The sequence below is a fragment of the Ranitomeya variabilis genome, chromosome 6 (assembly GCF_051348905.1).
Source record: "Ranitomeya variabilis isolate aRanVar5 chromosome 6, aRanVar5.hap1, whole genome shotgun sequence".
NCBI lineage: Eukaryota > Metazoa > Chordata > Amphibia > Anura > Dendrobatidae > Ranitomeya > Ranitomeya variabilis.
In genome coordinates this window covers 18,074,944-18,089,969 of record NC_135237.1, presented here as the reverse complement: position 1 = coordinate 18,089,969, position 15,026 = coordinate 18,074,944, and the positions used below count along the sequence as shown (strand labels likewise).

At 41.8% G+C, this 15,026-nt stretch overlaps 1 protein-coding gene across 1 annotated transcript in view; it reads right to left on the bottom strand.

Annotated features, from left to right (window-relative positions):
* Positions 1–8,081: 8,081 nt before the first annotated feature.
* The window catches only part of MINDY4 (MINDY lysine 48 deubiquitinase 4), a 120,213-nt gene continuing 113,268 nt past the window's right edge, over positions 8,082–15,026 (bottom strand). The window contains exons 17-18 of the mRNA XM_077267981.1: positions 13,789–13,861; positions 8,082–9,435 (exon numbers count right to left, since the gene is read on the bottom strand). Coding sequence (XP_077124096.1) covers positions 9,387–9,435; positions 13,789–13,861 — 122 coding nt within the window. The 3' untranslated portion in view covers positions 8,082–9,386. The remainder of the gene's footprint in view (positions 9,436–13,788; positions 13,862–15,026) is intronic.

Sequence of the window (15,026 nt, the reverse complement as noted above, 5' to 3'; positions counted from 1 at the left end):
TATTCTTGTACATAGGAGCAGTATTATAGTAGTTATATTCTTGTACATAGGGACAGTATTATAATAGTTATATTCTTGTACATATGGGCAGTATTATAGTAGTTATATTCTTGTACATATGGGCAGTATTATAGTAGTTATATTCTTGTACATAGGAGCAGTATTATAGTAGTTATATTCTTCTACATAGGGGCAGTATTATAGTAGTTATATTCTTGTACATAAGGGCAGTATTATAGTAGTTATATTCTTGCACATAGGGGCAGTATTATAGTAGTTATATTCTTGTATGTAGGAGCAGTATTATAGTAGTTATATTCTTGTACATAGGGGCAGTATTATAGTAGTTATATTCTTGTACATAGGGGCAGTATTATAGTAGTTATATTCTTGTACATAAGGGCAGTATTATAGTAGTTATATTCTTGTACATAGGGGCAGTATTATAGTAGTTATATTCTTGTACATAGGGGCAGTATTATAGTAGTTATATTCTTGTACATAGGAGCAGTATTATAGTAGTTATATTCTTGTACATAGGGACAGTATTATAATAGTTATATTCTTGTACATATGGGCAGTATTATAGTAGTTATATTCTTGTACATATGGGCAGTATTATAGTAGTTATATTCTTGTACATAGGAGCAGTATTATAGTAGTTATATTCTTCTACATAGGGGCAGTATTATAGTAGTTATATTCTTGCACATAGGAGCAGTATTATAGTAGTTATATTCTTGTACATATGGGCAGTATTATATTAGTTATATTCTTGTACATATGGGCAGTATTATAGTAGTTATATTCTTGTTCATAGGAGCAGTATTATAGCAGTTATATTCTTGTACATGGGGAGCAATATTATAGTAGTTATATTCTTGCACATAGGGGCGGTATTATAATAGTTATATTCTTGTACATAGGAGCAGTATTATAGTAGTTATACTCTTGTACATAGGAGCAGTATTATAGTAGTTATATTCTTGTATATAGAGAGCAGTATTATAGTAGTTATATTCTTGTACATAGGGGGCAGTATTATAATAGTTATATTCTTGTACATAGGAGCAGTATTGTAGTATATTCTTGTACATAGGAGCAGTATTATATTAGTTATATTCTTGTACATAGGAGCCGTATTATAGTAGTTATATTCTTGTACATAGGGGCAGTATTATAGTAGTTATATTCTTGTACATAGCCGCAATATTATAGTAATTACAGTATATTCTTGTACATAGGAGCAGTATTATAGTAGTTATATTCTTGTACATAGGGGCAGTATTATAGTAGATATATTCTTGTACATAGGAGCAGTATTATAGTAGTTATATTCTTGTACATAGGAGCAGCATTATAGCAGTTATATTCTTGTACATAGGAGCAGTATTATATTAGTTATATTCTTGTACATAGGAGCAGTATTATAGCAGTTATATTCTTGTACATAGGGGCAGAATTATAGTAGTTACAGTATTTTCTTGTACATAGAAGCAGTATTATAGTAGTTATATTCTTCTACATAGGGGCAGTATTATAGTAGTTATATTCTTGCACATAGGAGCAGTATTATAGTAGTTATATTCTTGTACATAGGAGCAGTATTATAGTAGTTATATTCTTGTACATAGGAGCAGTATTATAGTAGTTATATTCTTGTACATTGGAGCAGTATTATTGTAGTTATATTCTTGTACATAGGAGCAGCATTATAGTAGTTATATTCTTGTACATAGGGGCAGTATTATAGTAGTTATATTATTGTACATAGGGGCAGTATTATAGTAGTTATATTCTTGTACATTGGAGCAGTATTATAGTAGTTATATTCTTGTACATAGGAGCAGTACTATAGTAGTTATATTCTTGTACATAGGAGCAGTATTATAGTAGTTATATTATTGTACATAGGGGCAGTATTATAGTAGTTATATTCTTGTACATAGGAGCAGCATTATAGTAGTTATATTCTTGTACATAGGAGCAGTATTATAGTAGTTATATTCTTCTACATAGGGGCAGTATTATAGTAGTTATATTCTTGCACATAGGAGCAGTATTATAGTGGTTATATTCTTGTTCATAGGAGCAGTATTATAGCAGTTATATTCTTATACATAGGAGCAGTTTTATAGTTATATTCTTGTACACAGGGGACAGTATTATAGTAGTTATATTCTTGTACATGGGGAGCAGTATTATAGTAGTTATATTCTTGTACATAGGGGGCAGTATTATAATAGTTATATTCTAGTACATAGGAGCAGTATTATAGTATATTCTTGTACATAGGGAGCAGTATTATAGTAATTATATTCTTGTACATAGGAGCAGTGTTATAGTAGTTATATTCTTGTACATAGGAGCAGTATTATAGTAGTTATATTCTTGTATATAGAGAGCAGTATTATAGTAGTTATATTCTTGTACATAGGAGCAGTATTATAGTATATTCTTGTACATAGGGAGCAGTATTATAGTAATTATATTCTTGTACATAGGAGCAGTGTTATAGTAGTTATATTCTTGTATATAGGAGCAGTATTATAGCAGTTATATTCTTGTACATAGGGACAGTATTATAGTAGCTATACTCTTGTACATAGGAGCAGTATTATAGTAGTTATATTCTTGTATATAGGGATAAGTATTATAGTAGTTATATTCTTGTACATAGGAGCAGTATTATAGTAGTTATATTCTTGTATATAGGGAGCAGTATTATAGCAGTTATATTCTTGTACATAGGGACAGTATTATAGTAGTTATATTCTTGTACATAGGAGCAGTATTATAGTAGTTATATTCTTGTATATAGGGATAAGTATTATAGTAATTATATTCTTGTACATAGGAGCAGTATTATAGTAGTTATATTCTTGTACATAGGGGGCAGTATTATAATAGTTATACTCTTGTACATAGGAGCAGTATTATAGTAGTTATATTCTTGTATATAGGGGGCAGTATTATAGTATATTCTTGTACATAGGGAGCAGTATTATAGTAATTATATTCTTGTACATAGGAGCAGTGTTATAGTAGTTATATTCTTGTACATAGGGGGCAGTGTTATAGTAGTTATATTCTTGTACACAGGAGCAGCATTATAGTAGTTATATTCTTGTACATAGGAGCAGTATTATAGTAGTTATATTCTTGTACATAGGAGCAGTATTATAGTAGTTATATTCTTGTACATAGGGACAGTATTATAGTAGTTATATTCTTGTACATAGGGGGCAGTATTATAGTAGTTATACTCTTGTACATAGAGGCAGTATTATAGTAGTTATATTCTTGTACATAGGAGCAGTATTATAGTAGTTATATTCTTGTATATAGGGAGCAGTATTATAGCAGTTATATTCTTGTACATAGGGACAGTATTATAGTAGTTATATTCTTGTACATAGGAGCAGTATTATAGTAGTTATATTCTTGTATATAGGGATAAGTATTATAGTAATTATATTCTTGTACATAGGAGCAGTATTATAGTAGTTATATTCTTGTACATAGGGGGCAGTATTATAATAGTTATACTCTTGTACATAGGAGCAGTATTATAGTAGTTATATTCTTGTATATAGGGGGCAGTATTATAGTATATTCTTGTACATAGGGAGCAGCATTATAGTAATTATATTCTTGTACATAGGAGCAGTGTTATAGTAGTTATATTCTTGTACATAGGGGGCAGTGTTATAGTAGTTATATTCTTGTACACAGGAGCAGCATTATAGTAGTTATATTCTTGTACATAGGAGCAGTATTATAGTAGTTATATTCTTGTATATACGGAGCAGTATTATAGTAGTTATATTCTTGTACATAGGGACAGTATTATAGTAGTTATATTCTTGTACATAGGGGGCAGTGTTATTGTAGTTATATTCTTGTACATAGGGGGCAGTATTATAGTAGTTATACTCTTGTACATAGAGGCAGTATTATAGTAGTTATATCCTTGTACATAGGAGCAGTATTATAGTAGTTATATTCTTGTACATAGGAGGCAGTATTATAGTAGTTATATTCTTGTACATAGGGGGCAGTATTATAGTAGTTATATTCTTGTACATAGGGGCAGTATTATAGTAGATATATTCTTGTACATAGGGAGAAGTATTATAGTAGTTATATTCTTGTATATAGGAGCAGTATTATAGTATAGTCTTCTCTATAAGGAGTAGTATTACCATGATATTACAATCCCAGGCACTTGTTCTCATTACCGTAGGATCAGTCCTATGCCGTTTTATGCCACAGATGTTATCCTGCACATTTATCTGTGATGTTGTGATATCCGTTCTTCCCTTGTGGATAATAAGTCACACGTTATCTAACAATCAGTGTGATATAAAGCTTCTTTAGGTCGTCTGGAGAAACAATGCTGTGGGCCATTCTTCTATAAGTGTGCAGTCCGTCTATACAGGGGGTTCGCAGTCCGGTTTGCAGCCAATATAAACAAAATAGAATCCGATTGTTCATACATAGGAAGTTTTCCTGCGGCCCCCGCTGCGAGATGCTGCCTTGGCTTACACAGCTCCTACCACAATGGAGTTCTGGAAAAGTCAATTAAGGCTCTTATCTTTTACTCCAGGGCTGAATACAGAGCAGACCCGGCTGTGCCACCATCAGGCGGTAAATAAACATTACTGACCCAGAAAGGTGCAAGAACCGGCAGTGCATTAGCCGGGCGCTCTGCCAGCACTAACCCAATGTTTATTTTATATACATTCCTGTAATCATAGGGAACGACCCTCAGAAATACAGAAAATATTCACACTTACAATTCAGCCACTAATGTGTTATTAGGAATCCCACCGCCCAAGAGACCCCAGAATAAGCGCCATATCCATGTGGCCGTACCTGGTGCTGCAGGACGAGCCCGGCTTACCTGAATGGGCTGAACTGCAGGAGCAGATACATCCGTAAGTCATGGATGTCATCCCCTCCTGCACTGCGGGTGGGATTTCCACTGATAACACAAGGCCGTAATGGACGGTACTTACCTTCAAGTTTCTGCAAAAAAATCTGTATAGTGTGAATTCACCCCTCAAAAAGAATGAGGGAGTCGCACATTTCACCATGAATATCGCCCCGACATCCTCAGCGTATATTGGCACGCTGCACATCTCATAATTATAGCGGTTTTATTTTATGCCGCGGATATTCTGCAAGCGAGTACAGAAAGGAAAATTCACTGTATTTTCCCCCAATGTGGAATTGTTCCCTATAGGATGTATTTCTATGTTCACATGTGATGGGAAAAAATTTGTGCAGATTTTGTCACAGATCGGCAACATTCTGCACAAAGGAATGACCTACTAAATCTTCTCATGAATGGGATAAATTCATTCACACTCTCCTGAGCCTAATGAGGAAGGTCTATCATCTAATGGCTGAATCAGTGAAGAAAGCAGGCACAGGATCTGCAAGGCCGGAGATGGGCACTACACTAATGACTGACAGTGCAGGATCTGCAGGGCCAGGCACATCACTGACGATTGACAGTACAGGATCTGCAGGGCCAGAGATGGGCACTTCACTGATGATTGGCAGTGCGGGGTCTGCAGGGCTAGAGACGGGCACATCACTGATTACTGACAGTGCAGGATCTGCAGGGCCGGAGATGGGTACTACACTGATGACTGACAGTGCAGGATCTGCAGGGCTAGAGACGGGCACTTCACTGATGATTGACAGTGTAGGATCTGCAGGGCTCAGGATGGGCACTACACTAATGACTGACAGTGCAGGATCTGCAGGGCCAGGGACAGGCACATCACTGATGATTGACAGTACAGGATCTGCAGGGCCGGGGATGGGAACTTCACTGATGATTGACAGTGCAGAATCTGCAGGGCTGGGGACGGGCACTTCACTGATGACTGACAGTGTGTGATCTGCAGGGCCAGAGACAGGCACTACACTGATGACTGACAGTGCGGGATCTGCAGGGCTCAGGACAGGCACTTCACTTATGATTGACCGTATAGGATCTGCAGGGCCAGAGACGGGAACTACACTGATGACTGACAGTGCAGAATCTGCAAGGCCGGGGATATGCACTACACGGATGACTAACAGTGCAGGATCTACAGGGCTCGGGATGGGCACTACAGTGATGATTGACAGTGTAGGATCTGCAGGGCCAGAGACGGGCACTACACTGATGACTGACAGTGTGGGATCTGCAGGGCTCAGGACAGGCACTTCACTTATGATTGACCGTATAGGATCTGCAGGGCCAGAGACGGGAACTACACTGATGACTGACAGTGCAGAATCTGCAAGGCCGGGGATATGCACTACACGGATGACTAACAGTGCAGGATCTACAGGGCTCGGGATGGGCACTACAGTGATGATTGACAGTGTAGGATCTGCAGGGCCAGAGATGGGCACTTCACTGATGACTGAGTGCAGGATCTACAGGGCTCAGGACGGGCACTTCACTGATGAATGACAGTGCAGGATCAGAAGGGCCAGAGATGGGCACTTCATTTATGGTTGACAGTGTAGGATCTGCAGAGACAGTCATTTCACTGCTGACTGACAGTGCAGGATCTGCAGGGCTCGGGATGGGCACTTCACTGATGATAGTGTAGGATCGGAATGGCAAGGGACAGTCACTTCACTAATGATTGACAGTGCAGGATCTGCAAGGCTCAGGACAGGCACTTCACTGATGACTGACAGTGCAGGATCTGCAGGGTCAGGGACGGACACTACACTGATGACTGACAGTGCAGGATCTGCAGGGTCGGGGATGGGCACTACACTGATGACTGACAGTGCAGGATCTACAGGGCTCGGGACAGGCACTTCACTGACGATTGACAGTGTATGATCCACAGGGCCCGGGAAAGGTACTTCATTAATGATTGACAATGCAGGATCTGCAGGGCCAGAGACGGGCACTACACTGATCACTGACAGTGCAGGATCTGCAGGGCTAGAGACGGGCACTTCACTGATGATTGACAGTGTAGGATCGGAAGGGCCAGAGATGGGCACTTCACTGATGATAGTACAGGATTGGAATGGCAAGGGACGGGCACTTCACTAATGATTGACAATGTAGGATCTGCAGGGCTCAGGACGGGCACTACACTGATGACTGACAGTGCAGGATCTGCAGGGCTAGAGACGGGCACTTCACTGATGATAGTGTAGGATCGGAATGGCAAGGGACGGGCACTTCACCAATGATTGACAGTGCTGGATCTGCAGGGCTCAGGATGGACACGTCACTGATGATAGACAGTGCAGGATCTGCAGGGCCGGGGACGGGCACTACACTGATAACTGACCGCGCAGGATCTGCAGGGCCAGAGACGGGCACTACACAGATGACTGACCATGCAGGATCTATAGGTCTTGAGACGGGCACTTCACTGATGATTGGCAGTGTACGATCTCCAGGGCCGGGGACGGGCACTATACTGATGACTGACAGTGTAGGATCTGCAGGGCCAGAGATGGGCACTTCACTGATGATAGACAGTGTAGGATCTGCAGATCCAGGGATAGTCATTTCACTGATGACTGACAGTGCAGGATCTGCAGGGCTGGGGACGGGCACTTCGGCGATGATTTACAGTGCAGGGTCTGCAGGGCTGGGGACAGGCACTACACTGATGACTGACAGTGCAGGATCAGCAGGGCTGGGGACGGGCACTTGACTGATAACTGACAGAGCAGGATCTGCAGGATCGGACACTTCTCTGATGATTGAAAATTCAACATGAGTGACCAATAAGGTAAGATGGAAAGAAAGTCATAAGATCAGAACTGGAGGGATAATTACATCAGGTAAATAGTACCCAGAGTCCTAGCGGTCACTAGTACCTGAATGGCCGACCTATAAATCTTACAGATTTGGATTCCAGTGACCAACAATAAAAGTTAGGGGGATGTCCGATATTAGACAATACTTCAGCTTTTTACTAAAAACAGTGCCACACCGGTCCACAGGTTGCAGCTCAGCCGTGGTCTTGTTAACCTGGATAACCCTCTTACTTTCTGTAGGACTCAGGTGATCGACAGACGAAACAACAGAATTTTCATCACATTATTAAAAAACTTTAATAAAAACAAAATATAAAAAAGTAAATGTAAAATGCACCGTTCACACAAAACAACACCAGATCCCATGATAAATTAATGGATGAAATAAGTTACAACTGTCCCTCTGAGTATTAGGACTGTACGGGGTCTGCGCACGGCCCAGCTTCTCTGCTGAAGAGTGATCCGAGTCACACCGGCACTACGGACTCAGCCTGACAACCCGACTACGAGGACTGCGGTCACTGAGCATTGTCCCTAAGAGCCAGAGAGCCAGACTGTTACACAGACATGGAGGGAGTCAGCGATGGCCACAAGTCAAGAAAAGATCAGGAAAAGGTAAAACTTTTTTCCAGAGAGGTTTGATATGTAGAATGTGGGTGAAGATATTGCTCTTATCGCCGTCAGGAGGGATTATTTCGAGCCTAGGATCTCAATCTGCGACACAACGGGTCTCTGCATGTACCTGGGGGGTACTCGCACTACATACAGCCATACTAATAGGCAGCACCCTATTTGACCATATATTTTGGGGTAAGTACCCCCCTATTCCAAAACAGGTCTGGGTCCTTAATGGGTTTGTAAACTTCTGCAAGAACTGACTCCAATGCACTCAACATATTAAAGAAGCAACTTTCTGATAAGTCTTGATTACAAATCTCCTACCGTTTGGTGTACGCAGTACTTATGCAGACCTATATGTCCCTGTGGTACGAACAATCCCTGTCTGACCTGCAAGTGTCAGTTTCTTCGCTCAGCCTCCTCTTCTACTGTCTGTAGGCAACCAACAAAAGAGGATGGAATATCAGACTGGAGACACAGAGTTGCAGGGGAGATGTGTACATAAAACGGTAGGAGAATCTGTTACCAGAACGTTTTTTTTTTTTTATTTAATTAATGCATTAGATCAGTTTACAAATGGTTGCAAAAATATTCACACCCTGTAAGGGTTTCTCTGCCTTTTTAGCAGGGTTTTCAGACACTTATGGTATACGAGCCAAGGTTGTCAGATGTAGCAGAGCTCAGTGAGTAACCGGGCAGCAGTGTCCTCATCTCTGATTTTACATAGGACTGCAGGTTAACCTACTGGATTACTTTACATTCTCAGGCCAGCTCTGCTACATCCATATTCTGCCAGTGCAGGGAACATCCTCGTCTCTCGCGGTTTGTGTGGTTTACAGCCGCGCTGACTTTTTACTGCTCGCCGGGCACAATAGGACAATCAGCGAGCGCGTCACAGACTCCGGAGGAAATGCCATGCGAGTGTCCGCCTGGCACTGGGAACCATCATTCCCTGGATACGGGGTTTATAGGATGGGGTCTGTGCCATTCCAGTCCACGGCTGCGCCCCTCCACCTGGGAGAAGAAACAAAAGTCAGGAAACAAAGAAGAAATCACAAAACAAATCCAGAAAAAGCACAAAGCGCCGGTCGTTACTTTCTATACTTGTAAATATTTTATGTGTTTTCTCCATTCACAACTAAAACTGCTTAAAAAAAAAAATAAATCAATCACGCATTTGCCCCTGGGAACGATAGGTCAGATCCTTCTTGCGTACAGACATGTGGCCCCAGAGGTATAACTACCTAAATGGTGGTAAGAAAGTAGCAGAACTCCAATATAAAAGTGATGAAACACTTCAATCCGGGTCATCAGTATCAGATCAGTGAAAAGCCTGCAGAGCTCCAGCAATCACCTGGTCTCTTCCTTTGCTTACAGGTAACAGCGCCGTGCTTTTCAGCAGTGGTTGTTTCTGGTACTGCACACCCACTGAGATGTATAGCAGTAAGCTGCAGTACCCGACGCTGCCACTAGCCAGAATGGCGCTGTGCCTGGTAAACACTGGAGCACTGGGCTCATTTATCGCCTCAGCAGAGAGCAGAAGTCGATCACCACAAATCAGATAACTTATCGATATGAGAAGTGACTTATGAAGAGGATATAATACAGAACACATGGCGAGACTCAGCTTTGCAAGTATGGGGAAGGTCGTCCATACTGGATGTCTCACAACTGTGCATGGAGAAGACGAAACTAGGCAATGGCATCCACCTTCCCTGCAGTGGCACCATGCAGAGCCGCAATGGTCCTTGTAGTTCTTCTGGTGTCGCAGTAATAGATGAGACTAACAGGGATCCGCAGGTGCTGGAGAACACATGGTGGTCCCGTCTGTGAGACCCCTTTCTCAGTACATGATGTCTGTACAGTACATGTATCAGCGGAGCCCACCATGACGATCACACAGCAGAAGCCACAGTCATGGGTGGGAACATCTGGATGTCCTTAGCTCTAGGATGACATGCTCTTTACATGGAGGCCAAGTATGCAAAAGATGGTTAACGGGGGGAATACTAGGATTCTCCAAAATCCTTTGCTTCCACATCCATCCTCCACACCGACTGTTCCCAGTAATGGTGCAGACGTCTAACACAGCAGATGGGGTCCAGCTTCTGGGGAAAACATCTGCCATAAAGCTACGGCAGACGTATGAATAGTATTTCCCCCCCCTAATGGTGCTTTCCCAGCTTCCTGCTGGTCTCTACTACCTGCTCCTCACAGGAAGTGGCCGGACACCTCAGTCACTGATTGGCTGATGGGGAACAGGAAGTAGAGACCAGCGGAGTCCCGGAATCCAGGGCTGTGAAGTCGGTAAGCCAAACCTCCGACTCCTCAATTTCCATTACACCGACTCCACCAATATGGGCTCCGACTCCACAGCCCTGCCGGAAGCGTCAGACTCTTTTCCTCCTCCCCAGTTCTATGACATAATTATTAGCTAGAAAATCCCTTTAAGACCTGCAGCTATCTGCTTAAAGGGGATTTATAGTATTTTGAGAAAACAAGCCATAAGGAATAAAAAATATAGCAGTAAAGCACAGGGTGCTTGGGGGGTCCGGAGTGGTCTCCTGAGGCCACTCAGTGGTCTCGGCACTGGAAAGACAGCATGGGTTTCCTCTTCATTTTATACCATTTGCTTCTGGTGGATGATTTTCTTAAAATACTGAGACACTGGGATGACTCTTTGTAAGGGTCTGTTCGCTTTTTGCAACCATTTTATTTACTGCTGAAAAAATGGAGAGAAAAAAACCCAACTTTGCGTAAAACTCTGACGTGATTTTGAGTACGCAGCCACTAAACAGACATGAGTGTCACCAGCAGCCGGACACGACGCAGGAACGCGCTATTTTAATAGGATGCAGATAGAAGACTGTAACATAAATGCTTTCAGTCTGTGACCACATTGTTCTGCACAGGTCCTGTATACACAAAACAGCAGGAGATTTTTAATCAAGAGCATTTGCCAAGTATTCTTTGCAGAATTGTTGTAATTCAGCCACATTGGAGGTTTCCGAGCATGAACCGCCTTTTTAAGGTCACAGCATCGCAATCGTATTAAGGTCAGGACTTTGACTAGGCCACTCCAAAGTCTTAATTCTCTTTTTCTTAAGCCATTCAGAGGTGGACTTGCTGGTGTGCTTTGGATCATTCTTCTGCTGCCTAACCCAAGAGCACTTCAGCTTGTGATCAACAACAGATGGCCGGACATTCTGCTTCAGGTAGACTGCAGAAGTCAAGGTTTGATTTACCACAGCATGTCTTACAGGTCCTAAAGCAGCAAAACAGCCCCAGACCATCACAAAACCACCACCATAGCTTACTGTTGGTATGATGTTCCTTTTCTGAAATGCTGTGTTACTTCTATGCCAGATGTTCTGGGATGTACACTGTCACGGGGTTACCGTGACAGTGTAGAGCCAGAAGACCGCAGTGTCCGATTGATCCTACTCCAGCAGTGAGAAGAAGCACTTTTCCTTCATTTTAATGGTGTTTATTCCTTCTGGCAGAACAGGGGTTAATCGGCCATGTTGGAAACCTCTGAGCTCAGTTAGCCACCCTTTATAATCTGAGCTCTGATGCAAATCTTTGTCAGAGCTAGCATTTGCTGCATGGCTTCCAGAGGGAGAGGTGTTCATATGAGAAGGAGTGTTGGGAGGAAATAGCTGTGACTGTTGCTTGGTTTGTATGTGTGGTAATTCCCTATCCTTCTCTATTTTGGTTTATTCCCCTACCTCCACACCTCGGAGCATTCCTGTTATAGGTGAGTGAATATTTTGCATGCCTGGATTTTTCTGTTAACCCTTGTTTGTTTAGCCTTGTTTGTCGGGTTGGTGTACTACGGTGCATGCACAGTAGCACCCATCTTCCCTGGGTGGAGGAAGAGAACAGACGGAGGGCTAACTCAGGGGATAAGGCAAGGGTGGAGGCCCCGGCATCTTCACCTTCAGAAGTATCCCAGGGAATAGGGCGAGCAAGGGCGCCCCTAGTATTAGGGACAGGGATGGAGCCCCTGGTCCTGGGTCACCCAACAGCTGTGTCGTGACACACACCTTCCAAAATGTTCAACTTTTGTCTTGTTAGTCCACAAAGTATTCTCCCAAAAGTCTTGGGGATCATCAAAATGTTTTCTGGCAAAACTGAGACAAGCCTTTATATTCTTATTGCTCAGCCATGAAGGCCAGTTTTGCCAAGTCTCTTTCTTCTGGTGGAGTCATCAACACTGACCTTAATTGAGGCAAGGTAGTTCTTTGGATGTTGTTGTGGGGTCTTTTATGACCTCTTGGATGACTCTTCGAGCCGCTCTTAGGGTAATTTTGGATGGCCGGACACTCCTGGGGAGGTTCTCAACTGTTCCATGATTTTGCCATTTGTAGATAATGACTTAGAAATGACTTTATAACCTTTTCCAGACTGACAGATCTCAATTACTTTGTTTCTCATTTGTTCAGCAATTTCTTTGGATCGTGGCATCACGTCTAGCTTTTGAGGAACCTTTAATCTACTTCACTTTGTCAGGCAGGTCCTACTTAAGTGATTTCTTGATTGAGAAGAGGTGTGGCAGTAATCAGGCCTGCGTGTGGCTAGGGAATGTGACCTCAGCTCCCCAAAGAGGTGTTAAAACCACAGATAATTTAGGTTTTAAAGGGGGGGTAATCACTTTATCACAAAGGGTCCTGTATGGTTGTATTACTTTTTCCCTTAATAATAAAGACCTTCATTTATAATCTGCATTTTGTGATTACTGGTGTTATGTTTGTCTAATATTTACATTTGTTTGGTGATCAGAAACATTTACACTAGTGTTAAAAACATGCAAAAGAATAGGAAATCAGGGAGGGGCAAACAGTTTTTCATACAAGTATATATCCATGCAAGGGAATATGGAGCATTGGATCAGAGAGAAACAAGATATGTGACGGCTGTAATTAAATATTAAAAGATTGATCAGAGCTGAATTTTGCAGCACAAATGACATTATGATCAAGAGGTGATTTGTATCCCAACATCCAGGCAGTCCCAAACAGCAGACGTTTAGAGTCGTACATCGTTTCTTATGGAATATCTAGGCAGACCAGTTATTCAGCAGACACAACCAAAGAGGCCACTTCGGTCATGGCCTAGCTTCGAGGGAGCAGCTCCAACCCAGCCTCCTCCACGGGGAAGCACCGGCCATGTTCTGCCTACACAGGGGCAGCTTTGGCCACGGCTCCCCTTTGTGGGGGCAGCTCCAGCCGTGGCCCACCTATGAGAGGGCAGCTTCAGGAGCAACTCTGGCCACAGTCCACATGGGGGAGCAGTGCGGAGATTCTAACTGTGACTTCATAACTACCAACCCCTGGTCCCTGAGATACGAGGAGAAGCAGAACTTACTTGGTCCTGATGCAGAATTCAAGGGGTGGAATGAGATCATTGTCTGTATCTTCAACGTAGGTCCCAGATGTGTCTGAAAAGAATAAGAAACAGATTACAGGATTATAACACCTGTGTTACATGGGGCTGCTGGGAAGGAGAAGGCTCCGCTATTGTCTGGCAGTGCCCAAGACTAAAGGAGAAAATCTCCTAACTGCAACGCTAAGGTGTTTACATATTTCACATATTATCCGTCAGACAGTCAGGGACAGAGAGGATTAATGGCAGCTGTAGTATCAGAGCAGAACACAGCGCCAGAAGAAGAAGAAAAATACTGCGCCTCACGATATTAATCTTGGCAGCTTCACTCCATTTCTTCACTACTCCCTCGTCATGCCAAGGGGCAACCACACACGGTACGAGGGGAAATGGAGCAGAGGTCTGCGGGGTTCACCGGTCAGTGTCTAACACACCGAAACCAGGCTGTGCAGGGGCAAGAGAGGACAAGCCGACATATAAAAAAGTGCTGGGATGGTGGAGGCAAGCAAGAAAGAAAAGTACAGTATTATAGTAGTTATAGTCTTGTACATAGGGGCAGTATTATAGTAGTTATATTCTTGTACATAGGGGCAGTATTATAGTAGTTATATTCTTGTACATAGGTGCAGTATTATAGTAGTTATATACTTGTACATAGGGGCAGTATTATAGTAGTTATATTCTTGTACATAGGGGCAGTATTATAGTAGTTATATTCTTGTACATAGGGGCAGTATTATAGTAGTTATATTCTTGTACATAGGGGCAGTATTATAGTAGTTATATTCTTGTACATAGGGGGCAGTATTATAGTAGTTATATTCTTGTACATAGGGGCAGTATTATAGCAGTTATATTCTTGTACATAGGAGCAGTATTATAGTAGTTATATTCCTGTACATAGGAGCAGTATTATAGCAGTTATATTATTGTATATAGGGGCAGTATTATAGTAGTTATATTCTTGTACATAGGAGCAGTATTATAGTAGTTATATTCTTGTACATAGGGGGCAGTATTATAGTAGTTATATTCTTGTACATAGGGGCAGTATTATAGCAGTTATATTCTTGTACATAGGAGCAGTATTATAGTAGTTATATTCTTGTACATAGGAGCAGTATTATAGTAGTTATATTCTTGTACATAGGAGCAGTATTATAGTAGTTATATTCTTATACATAGGAGCAGTATTATAGCAGTTATATACTTGTACATAG